Genomic DNA, 13,883 nt, shown 5'->3' with positions numbered 1-13,883 from the left:
GGTGTCTTATTGATGTCTTATTGATTACCTATGCATGACAAACATCCTTGTTCTCTAATCGAGGCATACGCTCCAATTAAGCGTATTTATTGACTTCCGATGAAAGCTATTAAATTGAAGGGATGTTAAGACCTTAACAATAACTTTTTGAATTTCTTTTTTGAAAATTAACCAATCTAAGACTTATTTTTTTAATCTGTAATTTCAGTCTCTGTATTAGTCGGACCCATTCTTTTCTACTTCAAACAAAAACATTCTAGTTTTTCGCACTTCGATGAACGAGTTTTCGTAATTTTTTTCTACCTAATTTTTTGGATTTCGCCTGCATTTATTGTTATTTTCACGGTCAAGGACCTATTATAATGTCCTATTGATTACTTATGGATGACAAATATCCTTGTTCTCTCATCGAGAAGTGACCTTGCGTTTTTTATTAGCTTCCGTTTGTAAAGCTTTTGAATTTAATGGCGTTGATACTACGGGTTTTCTCTAAAATTTCGAAGTTTTAATGTTCATGTTTGTTTATTTATTGGAGTCAAACTGTTAAAAAGAAACATCCCATAGCTGTTAAAAAATTAACTTAAAGTAGAAAACGTTGTACTGAAAAGTTCAGTTTTCAATGGCTGAGACAATTTTCTCGCTCATTTTTTTTTGGAGTTTGCTGTTTTTGCTTTTTTCTATTCTTTAGGTAGCCGTAAAATGTTGATCGGCCCACAAGCTTGTAATTGAGGATTGAATGAATATTTCACCCGAATAGTCAGTTTATTGCGAATAGTCTTAAAATTTATGACATTATACATCTTTTATATTTTTAAGGATTTTTTAAAATTTTTCCATGTTTTTTAATATATATATATATATATATATATATATATATATATATATATATACATGTGTGTGTGAGAGAGAGAGAAAGAGAGAGAGAGAGAGAGAGAGAGAGAGAGAGAGAGAGAGAGAGAGAGAAAGCCAGTGGTATGCGTGATTGTTTCTGTGGGTGTGGTTGCGTGTGTATGTATGTTTGTGTGTGTGTGTGTGTGTGTGTGTGTGTGTGTGTGTGTGTTTGTGTGTGTGTGTGTGTGTGTGTGTGTGTGTGTGTGTGTGGGTGTTGTGCGTATGTGTGTATGTGTGTGTGTTGTGAGTATGTGTGTAAGTGTGTGTTTTGTGTATATGGGTGTTGTGTGTATCTGTGTATGTGTGTGATGTGTGTGTGTGTGTGTGTGTTTGTTGTGTATGTGTGTATGTATGTTATGTGTATGTGTGTGTATGTGTATATATATATATATATGTGTGTGTGTGTGTGTGTGTGTGTGTGCGTGCGCGTGTGTGTTGTGTGTATGTGTGTGCGCGCGCCGCGTTTGTGTCTACAAAATAAAAACCCGAAACGAGGCCATTAATTTGCGCAGGGTTTTTGCTTTGTCGTTTTGTTGAATACTGCTGCCTAACAAATACCATTTATTTGCGACATCAATTAAACGCGGTTGAAAAGTTGAATTATGAAAGGGGTTTGTTGTCGCAAAAATGCTCAAATGAGAGATGTCTCGCCTTATTAACCACTGTTGCTATATTGGTTTGACTTTAATTGTGTTTTTATATAAATCAAAATTTACAGAGCTTTGTCCATTATATATCCCAGATGCTTTTAAGAAAGGCCCCTTTGTTTTATTTGATCTCCTTCTATATATTATAACGGGGTGAAAAAAACGTTTCACACAATTTCATCGTGTCTTGTTTACATTTTTGAGACGTGCTGATATTACGTAACTTGTTTATCTCGCACAGTGACTGACCACAACAAACACGTAAGGTGAGGGCATTGTTTACCAAAATTATTATTGTTTTATTCAACCGGCGGTCGTGCAAAAATCAATCAAAGTCAATATTGTATGTGAGTGAGCCCTTAAGAGGGAGCTAATGCACCTAAGGTGCGAAATCGCCACAACGGAAATAAAACGGGTGAGAGAATATTGGATCAAATATCTACTACCCCTATCCTTTTCTCCATTTCCATACTCGCTTCCTCGGCCTAATTTTCAATAAGCAACATCTATTTAGCTCATCGTGTGCGTCCTAATTTGTACAACTTTTTTTTACTAATCAATATTAACAGTCGCTTCATTTTCGATTTTTGAAAACTGCAACATCCGGAACGTGGCTTTACGCTTTTTGAGCCTTTTTAAAACGAGAAAAATAAAACTGGCGCATTGAAACGGCAAAAAATTGCGAAAACGTGATTTAAAACTTGGTGTTGAGGTTTCATACATAACGGCCATATAGGTCAGCAGAAAAATATTTTTTATCTATTGAATATGACCCTGGTAAATTGTTCTTTTGTCACCTCTTTGACCTTTTCTATCATTACCGTCATAGCGGATTACAGTTCTGCTAATTTACTCGAAACCTTCTTTTCGGCCAGCAGATATCAATTGGACGGGGCTTTCATAATCTATTCAGATCTGTTTACCCTTCCCTCGAGTTGCCCAAAGTGAAAAATTATGAAAAGTTTCTCCTCTCGTTCAGCCGTAGGCTCACTTTCAGCCGGTTTCAGTTTTTAATATATGCCAGGAGGAATTAAAAATGCCAAGAGTGATTTACAATTCTTTTGAAATGCCGTTAGCACCCCTCTGAGTCGGCTGATTATCGGGGATTGGGGCTAAATGTGACCTAATCCATGTTGGCCCGCCTTTTAATCTCCCAAATTGTGCTTAATAGTTCCACCTTTTTCTTATTCTTGAATTTAGTTACTTGATCGCTGTTTATGATTGCTATAATTCTTATCTATAAGTCCACTTCTTATAAAATAGAGAACCACTGTAACAATTTATGACATTTTCTCCACCACGGAATGAAAACTTTATTTCTATGAGCTATAGGTACAAACTTTACCACAAAAAAGGATAAATTAGCGATTGTTGCTACTTTAAAAAGCCTGGTAACAGCTGAAGTATTGCCTAAACAAACTTGGAAAAACAGTTCAGCTTTTTAATCACTCACGAAAATTCAAACTCACTCAAAAGTGGTCAATTTGTCCAAACCGTAAAAAAAATTGTTGAAATTGGTTGGAATTTTATGTCGGGCATGATTTTTTTTTCAATACTTTTTGACCGATGGGTAAAAATTTTGCACTGACGATCAATTAGATTTACTATTGGTTAAAATTTTGTAGGAAAATCAGTCAATCAATGATTTGTATTATGCATTTGTAGGTGCTCTGAAAAAGTGTTATGTTTGAAACCCAGTCGACTTCGAATTTTTATCTTGCAAGAAATTGCAAGATTCTGGCAGAATTTTGCAAGACGACACATCATCGTGTCAGATTTTCTTCAAAAATCTTGCAAGTTATTGCAAAATAACCAGTCCTCTTGCAGGAATCTTGCAAGATAACCATTAAGTTTCTCGTTGTATTTTTTTTTGTAAAAAGTTACAACAAATTATTGTTAAAACAGTAATTCAAAATAAATAGCATATGTTAATTTAAATAGTGGCATTAGAAAATGTGAGATTGTGAAACGAACCTGCAAGAATCTTGCACGATAAACGTTTATATTGCAAGATTGTGCAGGATAGCCTCGTTTTTCAAGATCTTGTGAGATAGCAATCGTCTTGTAAAATATTTCAAGGACGATATCTCGTCTCAGCTATGGAATGTTTTCCTTGTTCATAAACTTTCACGCAATTAATTCTGGGAGTATTCATTTGCCTATGTAAAAAAATCTGTGAGCCGACGATCATCTAAAAATAGTTTGACATAGAGAACGTTTTCCAAATTTTTAAACATAAAAAAATTGGATAGTTTTTGCAAAATTGAAAAAGTTTTGTTCTATCATTGACTTGATCCGTTAAAAGTTCCACCAATGCTATTTAATTTTTTATTTTGGTTTTCATCAATTGCAGCTTGTGTGTCCGCCTTAACAGGCGTTTTTGTTTGCCGTTTTTTCTTCTTTTTAGAATTGATAATCCGTTTTTGATATATTGTAAACGGAATATCATTTCCGCTAAGCTAGTTCTAATTGTGAATAAAAGAGTTGATGATTTGATATGACTTTGGCACTTTTGCAAGAAAATTTACGTGCTAACTGAGTGTGTGGCTGAATCATAACAGAAAATCTCTCTTGTTTTTAAATTTGACTGGGTTCTCTCTTTCTAGTTTTCTAGAAGTGGTTTGTTTTCCTCTTGCTACTATTTTTTGAGTGAAATTTCAAGTACTTTGGTAAAATTTATGGATTTTTTCATTAGAGTTATTTAATTTCACATGCAAATTTTTCGAAAAAATTTGTCAGTTATGCTAGAACAATTTTTTGTCCCATGCGGACGCACTCTAGTAGTTTTGTTTACTTGTTTTGGTGTTTGTTTTGTTGTACAGAAAAGGAAAACAATTTATCAGAATTATCATATTTTTGGCTGTTTATGATTTTGTACTACCAGTCATGTGTATATTCACCTGACCAGCATCGGTTGTTGTCTCCTCTCACTTGCAAATATTTCACAACTTTCTCAACCTGTCCTCAATTAAGGAAAGGAAAATGGAAAGAGAGAAAGCGAAAGAGAGATAGAGAGAGAGAGAGAGAGAGAGAAAAAAAAAAGACGCGAAAATTGAAAACAAATGTGGCCACAATAAATTTCATTTTATGGTTAACAATAAAAATCATGGAGCATAAGTTAGTTATTATGGGGCAAGAGGACAAATTTTAGCTTAATTTTCCGGAATTGTTACCCCCTCTCTCTCCCGCTCTTTTAGTGCCTGGCATTATTCTGCTTTTCCCAAAGTCAAATCCCAAGGTGCAGAACAAAAATGGCCCGGGCAAAATGTCTGGCTACTTAATTAAACCCGTTTAAAAATACCCAGAAATCACTCTCTAGACACCGGACATTGTTTACAATGCGACATATTTTACAAAAAAAGTCTATTTTGCAAAATCATTTTCCACTGCATTATTTTTCGAAAAGTGGTTCTTAAATTGTGGTTTGTTTAAATAATTACTGTTTATAGCCAGATTGTATATGGTTTATGTTATTTCATTATTGAAACAGTAAATTTTTACAATTTTATTTGTTGGAACATAAATTTATGACAAACTGCTATAAACTTTTCGCCACTCTAAATGGTTTAGATAACAGGTCTCTTGGGTTCGAATCAAAGCAGTGCGGGGCAGCAATTAGGCTAAATTGTTTTTTTTTTTCGCAAACAAATTTTGCTTTTAAATAAATACCAAAAATTTACGCGAGTTCACGCAGATTTCCTCTCAGGCACCAATTTACGTAAAAAAACTATAACTAAACATCAATTATATCCGGCAATGTTAGTTCACACATAGATGTAATTCTACGCAGTTTAACTGCTTGGTGGGAAAATTTTGTGACTGATTTCAAATTTACTCGTGTGAACTCATAGCTCAGAAAAGAAGCATTGAAAATATGGAAAATTATTAATAGGAACATTATTATCTTATTTACATCCCACACTTGGATTGCTTCGATCTGTCAGACGTCGAGAACAGTTCTGAAGACCCATAGCCTCACTTATGTTATGAAATTTGTGCCAGTTCCTATATAACTGTTTTTGTAGCCGGATAATGTTAGTACACAGAGGGCATCATTTTATTTTTTTCCGAACCCTACTTTAGAGGGAGCCAGGACACTAAATTGATTTTTTCAGTCACTTTTGGTGGATCAATATATTATGCGTAGAGAGAAATGAAAGGCATCATAGTAAGGACAGTTGAGCGCAGAGTATCATTGTACTTTAATAGGAGCATTTTTGGAAATTAATTGTTTTCGGGAAGTAATTGAAGTTTAAAATTTTGTGAACATTAGGATAAATTTTACTACTTTTATTATTATTTTTTCTACTTTTGGTTCAAAATTTTTGATATTTTTTCACAAATGCGTTACAAAATGGTACTGAATAAATTTTTCTTTATAAATTAAACGAGGCTTCGTAACTCTTTTCACCGACTTTTTTAAATAAGTTTTTAAATAAGTTTGCTTATAACATTTGGTGTCAGGACGATATACCAAATGCCAATATACCCAATACCATTATACCCAAAGCATTTTGATAATTTCGTTCAATAAATCGACTACAAATGAGGAGCCGCTAATACACGTATATTTTAACGTATTTAATGGCCATGGCCATGCCTTAGTGGCCCGTGGGACTTGATACGAGACTACCACAACCGAATATGTGACTAAATTATCCGCTTGAGCATGTTAAAACATACGTTTAATGGAGACGACTAAAATGCACCCGGATTATTAAATGAAAGTATCGAATTTCATTGGGTAAAACGGCTCGGGGAGTAATCGCATTGGGTGTAATCGCATTGGGTATAATGTCATAAGATCAAAAATTTAAACCTGGTGCAATGTCGCCTTTTTCTTGACCATTTTGCCAGAATCTGTCAAAAAAGCTGCCCTAAAAATAGCTTTGAACTAAATAGTGGACTCATAGTATTTCCAAATTGAAAGTGAGGGATCAAGAATAAAAATTTTGCTGATCTAGTGTAGAATTATACTATTTATTTCAATTTGAGATGATGTTAGGGTTTTTTTTGTCCCATTGCAATTCTTTCATTTTTCTATCACCAAGTTTTTTTTTGTTTCATGTGACACCAAATTTTAACGCTCACGCCAGTGAACTGTAAAACGTGAACCATATTTTGGTCCAATTATTAACAATATTTCACATAAAACAAAATTTTTTATAAAAACCCATAGCTTTTTTAAACTTTTATAAAATTTTAAAATCAGCAATCGTTGAGGAGCACTCAAAGAGAACAACGTGGAATTATTGACTGATGAATTTTCCAGCTGTTTTTTCTACTTTAAAAATGGCGTAATTTTAAATGCTTTAAAAAAAATTAATCGGAACTTCAAAAATTAGCTATATGATTAGCAAAATTTCCTTTTCAATTGTTTTTGCTAAAAACTAAGTCTTTTTTATCATCTGCTTCTTTGTTGTGCATTGCTAATTATCGCATTTAAATATTTCTGACGGCTTATTTAAAACCTATCTGTCAATAAAAAACAAACAGGAAAAAAGAGAAAATATCTTTCCTCTTTTGAAAAATATGGTGGTTGTTGTGACTTTTTTCTTAAACATACCATGGCTGCTGAACATAATATGATTTCAATATTTGAATACAGAAGATCGACTTTTTTCAGAGTCACTAGTTTTTGTTACGTCTTCTCTGAGGAATTATATCGCGCTGAAAACTTTTCAATTTCTTAGGCCATTTTGCTTTACTGATGAATGTATGTTACAGTTCTAAGCAATAGAAAAATAACTTTTGAAAACTGTGACGAATAAAAAGTTTCAAACAAATAGTTGTAACAAAAATTTTTTTCATGTGTGGATTTTCAAAAGATAGAGAAGAAAAAGTAAAGAAACAAACTCTCTTCGAAAAATTGAATAAATTCCCCCCACCCCCGAAAATTTTAGTTATTCATCTCCATTTAGTTGCTGAACGGGTCTTAATAACGGTATATAATTTATTGTATGATGTAAAAAACTTCAATTCTGTTGTAAAAAGAAAGTATAAATTGTTCTTTTATTTTGAAATTTTTTATATATATATTCCTTTTTTATCATTATCTGTACCTTCGGTATCTTTTTTTAAAATGTTTTGATTGAAAGGATTGATTCAACCCATGTTTGTTCATTCTTCTCGCTGAATTTGTTTTTTTTAAATACAATTAAAAAACGTTTTATGAGGATGCCAATTTGATTGAGTTTGTTTGGCGTTTTTCCATTTTGCTGTTTTTCTGATTGACTTAATTTTTTGTCCTAATACCACTAAAAATCACAAAAGAAAATAAAATAAATTCCATGTTTTCTCCGAGTTTGTGTACAAAAGTATAAGGGTTAATTGAAAATTACTCGTCGAAACAACTGATTCTTAAATTTTTTTTGTAAACGTTTCTTTAATATTTTTTTTGCTGCTTTTGTTTTTGTCATAAGTTGATTGTTTGCTTAAAGATTTTGTTGTTCCGACTTACCTTAGTGGCAGAGAGACTATATGCGCAACTGGAATTCTTCAAAATTCATCGATTCTTTTCGGCCCATCGATATATTAATCGCAGGGAGTTGGGAGACGCTGTAAGAGTTTTCATTAGAAAACTCGTACAGCATAGAAAATGAAACATATATATTTTTTTCAACTTTTGTTTTTTTAGGCAATTATTGAGGTTTAAATTTTTTGTGAAAATTTGAATGATATCTGTTGTTTTTGTTAACGTTTTCTGCACTTGTTAATCGGAGAGTGTTGATAAATTGTGTTAAATCTGATAACAAAAGCAATATTGGTTTTCCCTGTAAACGCAGAAGAGTTTTGATCAATTGTTCGGTTCAAAAATCGTAGATTAAATTTTTGCAAACTGGTTCAAAATTCAGTCTTTTCCATCAAAAGTGGCGCCAAATATGCTTCTTTAGCCGATTTCAATCAATCTTGCCAGAAATAGTGACCACATGAAATTGTTGACTCAATTTTATGTAAACACAAAAGAAAGTGAGCTGTAATCATTTAATTCCTGCCTAATCTTTGTCGTACTTACGTAATTATTTGTAAGATTTATAAGTCAATCTAGCTAAATAAACTGGACAGCTCTTGCAAATTTTTAACACTTTTTTGCTTGTAATGACTTTTGGTTGCATTTTTTTTCAGAAATGCAGGCTAATACAAGAGTTCAACAGTTTTTTAAAAAATATCAGAATAGTTGCAATTTGATTTTGAAATGAATTGCTTAAAACCGCAATCCATATAAAGCTTATATAGTTTGATTGGAGCTATGGGTCGAATTAGAATGGTTAATTTGTAAGAACCCGTAAGTTTTGTACAAATTCTCAGACGGCGATGCATTGCCTTGCTAGGTTTTCCTCTCAAACTGGCCCATTTTTACAACTTAATTAATCGATTTACAAATTTTTACAAGTTAACCATTCAACTTATAATGCTCTTGAAACTTTATCATACTATTTCTTGTGAGTTAAACATTCGACTGAAAATATGTTCTTTCATAAGTAATTAGAACATCAGACCCTAGATGATAACCACTTACTTGTATTGTACCAAAAACAATTAAATGTCACAGGATATGATTGTACATATGTTCTGCGCAACGACAGAAGAAAAGTCAATCGTTCTTCAAAAAATTTTTCTTGTAGCAAAAACTGTTGAACATGAAACGTAAAAAAGAAGCGCATTGAGATCTGGCTTTTATCAACTGAACTTCAAAAAGACCCTTTGAACTTATAAAGTTGAAAAAAAAAAACGTTTTTGTCTACATAGGTCACCTTGTATTTTTTGTATAAATTGAGCAACTAATTCCCACGCCGTTTCCATGCTGAATGAGAAGCCATTTCTAGTAAAAATTTAAAAATCAACTCAAATTTGATAATAAGGATGTGTTCTACTTTATGCTTGTTTTTGCAAGCGAAATCATTTTGTGATAAAGGTTTAAGCGGTGCTTTTCTCTAACCAGACTGATATAGTGAATACTGCCAACCTATTTTTTTCAATTTTCACATTAGCTGTGTATGATTTTTTTCATGAAATTTTACATTCGGAATCGGATTTTAGATTCCAGTTTTCGAAAAAGATTGGATCATCTTGCATACGGTTTCTTTAAGTGGTTTTGTGAATTTTGATGAAATATGCAAAAGCAAAATCCATGAAAACAGTACACCGAATTGAAAAAATAGGATGCCTTTGCCTATCATATGGTTTATATGTAGTTTCATTATTTTCTGTTTTGATATAGTGACTCAAGTTGGCAGGTGTCATTTCTTTTATAAAAGATCGCTCGCATTGTCAAAGTGCTAAAACGAATATCATAATTAGAGGCCCGATTTTTTGACAATTTACGTGGTCTATATTTTGTTATGGAATAAAGCTTATGGATTAAACCTTATGTTGTCTTTAATATGTATCAAAGAAACGTCAATGCGACTGTGAGCTTTGCAGGTATGGGTGAAACGCAAAAGTTCTTTTTCATATAAATTCTTATCTCTGCAAAATTCTTGCACAGCTAAAGCGAAATGCCTAAAATTCTGATTTGATGTAGACCTAATCAAAGTGGGATTACAATTCTATGGCGTAATCGGCGCGGAGTGTAGGCTAATCGACCTTGCGCTAATGAATGCAAAGTTGAGCTGATTATTGTGACGCCGTTGTTGTTGCTGTGATTGTTTTTTTTGTCTGTGAGATTAGATGTCATATCAGTCTATAATGTTGCATTGCTGTATTGTAAAGCACGACTGTGGGTAGCTGTAGGTAGGTTGGTGATATCTACCCTTCTATCTCTAGTTATCTATATAAGGCGGGTAAGCAAGTAGGTAAGGTACCGTGTGATTGTGATCAGATGATATGAAATATTGGCTAATTAGCCCGAGGGATGTTCCTTTTATTCCCTTCTCTACCTTTATTTACCTCTTTTCCACCCTACCTGTAAAACTGGTATCAACCGTGCCTGTTAGCATACGCACATCATCACCAACCTTTAGCTTAACTTTGCGCTGACATTTGTTTTTGCGGCAACCCATGCAATAAATCAATACCATAAAAACTACCCAAATCAGATCATTTTTTTCCAGATGTCACAATGAATTCTAAAAAGGCACCTTTTGCCCGTAAAGCATATAAAGTCATTGAAAAAATTCAAAGACCTTAAGAGATCTTTGCAATGCGCCGATGCCTTAGTAGCTTACAAGACACGACAAATCGCTTGAATAAGATTAAGAACTTATTAGCTAATTGAAGTTGGCTTGAATTAATTCTGTCCAATGAGACATTCGTCCAAAAGGTGCGATTTTTTGTTGTTTTTGTTCACGCAATGTCGTTTACCCTGTTGGGCACAAAAGGGCTTTTTACATTACCCCTCCTCGTTATTAGTTTACAACCTGTTTAACTATATTCCTCCCATTGTTACTTCCCTCTGTACGCTCTCAAAAATGTTTGAAAATATCTTTGATCAGTATCCTTGATATATGTGCTATGTTAGCGTCTACAGCACTTCTATCTATCATACTTAGCCAGAGGGTTATTTGTGGGTAAACAAATAAACTTGCACATAAATGGCTCTCAAAATTTACCATTTGGGCTCATAACCATTCATTACCATTTTAGAAACCCTTTCCACCCTGTAAAATGCAGCCACAACTTATTGCTGTAAATCCAACAACTATAGAGTTACGGTTTTTTGGTGTGCTGTGAGCTGTGTATCAGGACGCTTTTTGAATGCATAATAGGCCATTTGCCTGATTTTTGAATTGATAATTAACGGCGCTTAATATTATTATGCGCCATTGTGACATTAAACAGTTATGACTATTCCCTTTATCATTATATTTTATGTTATGCATTTTTTCCTTTTTATAATGCGGTAGATCCGTGATAATAAAATAAATGTTAGCATCAAATACATATACTTTATACACTATTTATCAATACACCCTTCATTTTTTGTTACATGTAGATTTCGCGGTTACCAATTTTTCTACGAGTGATCAATGAATAGTTTCCTGATCAACAATTCATCGTAAGTTTTCAAATTTTTGTTCTGTGAAAACTGACGAGGAGTAAAGTGAAGATATAGAGGATACAATAGTCATATAGCTACATTCGCGATGTCAGCGGCAGCAACTTGAAATAACGTGTAGTTTTCCAGCGAATTTTGCAAAAGGACTGCATGGGAAACTGTACTCCCTAACAATTTGGCCACCTTGAAATCGTGTCAGATTTTTTAACGCCATAAACTGCTCGCGGTTTTTTGCATTACATTTCGAATTCAAATAAATTAAAAAAGCTTAATAAAAAGCTAAACTTGCATCTAATTTAAAAGATATCCAGAAATATTTTAAAATTATTTTTTCGTATCAACTGTGGCTAGCGAAATATTATTCTCTTTGTTTTCGTATAAAGTTAACTTTATTTTGCAGGCAAATAGATATTGACAAAACGAGGTTTTTTCTCATGCAAAAAGATAGAATATTTTTTGTACAGACTTAGTGTTCACTTCTGTCAGATAGATTAAATGCTTCACTCAAGATATGAACCTTTGGGGGGCATCATTTTTAAAGTTCGTAGTTCTTTTTCTAATTTTTCCTATTACTCGTTTTTAATCAGAAGAATGTGGGTATTAGATCACAGGTTGATACATATATTATCATTTGGTACTATGTTGAGTTGAATTAGAACCATAATATTAAAGATCAATCAGAAATTCAGTGGCCGTACCAAAACAGTTGTACCTCGACTGAGCTGCGAATGGCTATGTTGCGAATGGCTATCTGTCAGAATCTTACCAGAAAAAGCACCGTCTTACAATATTTTCTGACAGGATCTTACAACAAAATCCATCGTCGTACAAGACTCTTGAAAGATGAAAAATTCTCTTATATAATTCTTTCAACCCTTTCGCAAGGCAACAATTATTTTTGTAGGAAAACAAGGCACAAAAAAAAATTACAGTATTTGACATGACGGAAAACGTGATATAATTGTTTTCAATGGTGTAAAACATGATGAGTTTTTGGCATTAAAACAATAGTAGAAAGTAACAAATTTGGACAGAGGCCGTAAAATTTGAATTGTTATTGAAAAGCAATTTTCAAATGAACTGATGCACAAAAAATTGCTCAAAACTGCGCAAGTATTTCTCAAGTTTCCAATGTAATATATGAAGCAAAATGAACTAATGAAAGTGCAGCTCAACCTGAACGAACGCGCAAAGAGTTTACAAGATAACCATTCAACTCGAAATATCTTTAAAGATATTTGCAAGAAATTTTTCAGAAATTATAAGATAATCATCTTTATAAAAGAGTTTTGCAAGATCTTACCCTCGCCGAGGGACATCATTCAAGGCATCCCCCCAGTTTCTGCTTCCGACAACATTAAATTTACTGGCAGTGCTTTTGAATGGTATGACCTTTCTACACCATCTGCAATTACCACTTAAAACTTTCAATGAAGTTTCAAAGTTCTAAATGAATATATAAAACAAATGAAAAAATGAAAATGTTGAGGGGTAGGCCAAAAATTTTAGCTTTGCTACAGCGGAATTACACACACAGTCACACACAGACACCGATAAACAGACACACACACACACATATATATATATATATATATTTATATATTTATATACTTATCCTTATAGAGATATTTTTACGTATATATATATATATATATATATATATATATATATATATATATATATAGATATAATATGTATATAGACACACACATATATGTGTGTATATATATATATATATATATATATATATATATATATATGTATATATATATATATATATATATATATATATATATATATATACATATATATATATATATATATATATATATATATATATATATGTTTATATATGCATGCATATATATATAATTATATGTATATATATATATATATATATATATATATATATATATATATATGTGTGTGTGTGTGTGTGTGTGTTTTTGTGTGTGTGTTTGAGTGTGTGGTAACACATGCGAAGTTATCTGATATGAAATTAAATTATTTTTTGACAAAATTCCTCAACAAAAAGAAATTTCAGGAGTTTGATTTTTGCAGGAATGTTTTGCCACCAACACTAGGGACGCTTTAAGACTCAATTTTAAGAAAGTTTTATCAAATAGTTTTCGATTTCGATAATTTCAGACATTTTGTGGTTTATTGGGTCACACCAACAATTGTCTTAACTTTCTTAAAATGTCTCTGTCTAGCAAAAAGATACCCAAAAATTGCGGTTTTGAAAGGCATTGAGCAAATACAGAGTCAAAATTTGTGCTAATTTATCCTTTTCCCCACTTTTGTACGCTTTAATTTTGACCTGTCGTTTGAATCGTTGTCTGGCTATT

The 13,883-nt window shown here is 32.6% G+C and overlaps 1 protein-coding gene across 15 annotated transcripts in view; it reads left to right on the top strand.

Annotated features, from left to right (window-relative positions):
• LOC142341428 (epithelial sodium channel subunit alpha-like) overlaps nucleotides 1-13,883 on the top strand; it is a 137,459-nt gene that overhangs the window by 55,742 nt on the left and 67,834 nt on the right. Inside the window, exon 1 of one of the 15 annotated variants that reach the window (XM_075392474.1) lies at nucleotides 1,668-1,804. The exons of 11 other annotated variants lie outside the window; for them this stretch is intronic. Coding sequence is in view for 2 of the 4 variants with exons in the window: in XM_075392425.1 (XP_075248540.1) it covers nucleotides 11,507-11,535 (29 nt within the window). In the remaining 2 variants the exon portion in view is untranslated. Of the gene's footprint in view, nucleotides 1-1,667; nucleotides 1,805-1,874; nucleotides 1,954-5,009; nucleotides 5,573-10,740; nucleotides 11,536-13,883 lie in introns of those variants that run through there. 3 more of the 15 variants (XM_075392483.1, XM_075392434.1, XM_075392425.1) reach the window with 3 other exon arrangements.

This window comes from Convolutriloba macropyga, chromosome 1, assembly GCF_964194025.1.
Source record: "Convolutriloba macropyga chromosome 1, txConMacr16.3, whole genome shotgun sequence".
Classification (NCBI taxonomy): domain Eukaryota; kingdom Metazoa; phylum Xenacoelomorpha; order Acoela; family Convolutidae; genus Convolutriloba; species Convolutriloba macropyga.
This window is presented reverse-complemented; position numbering and strand designations above follow the sequence as displayed.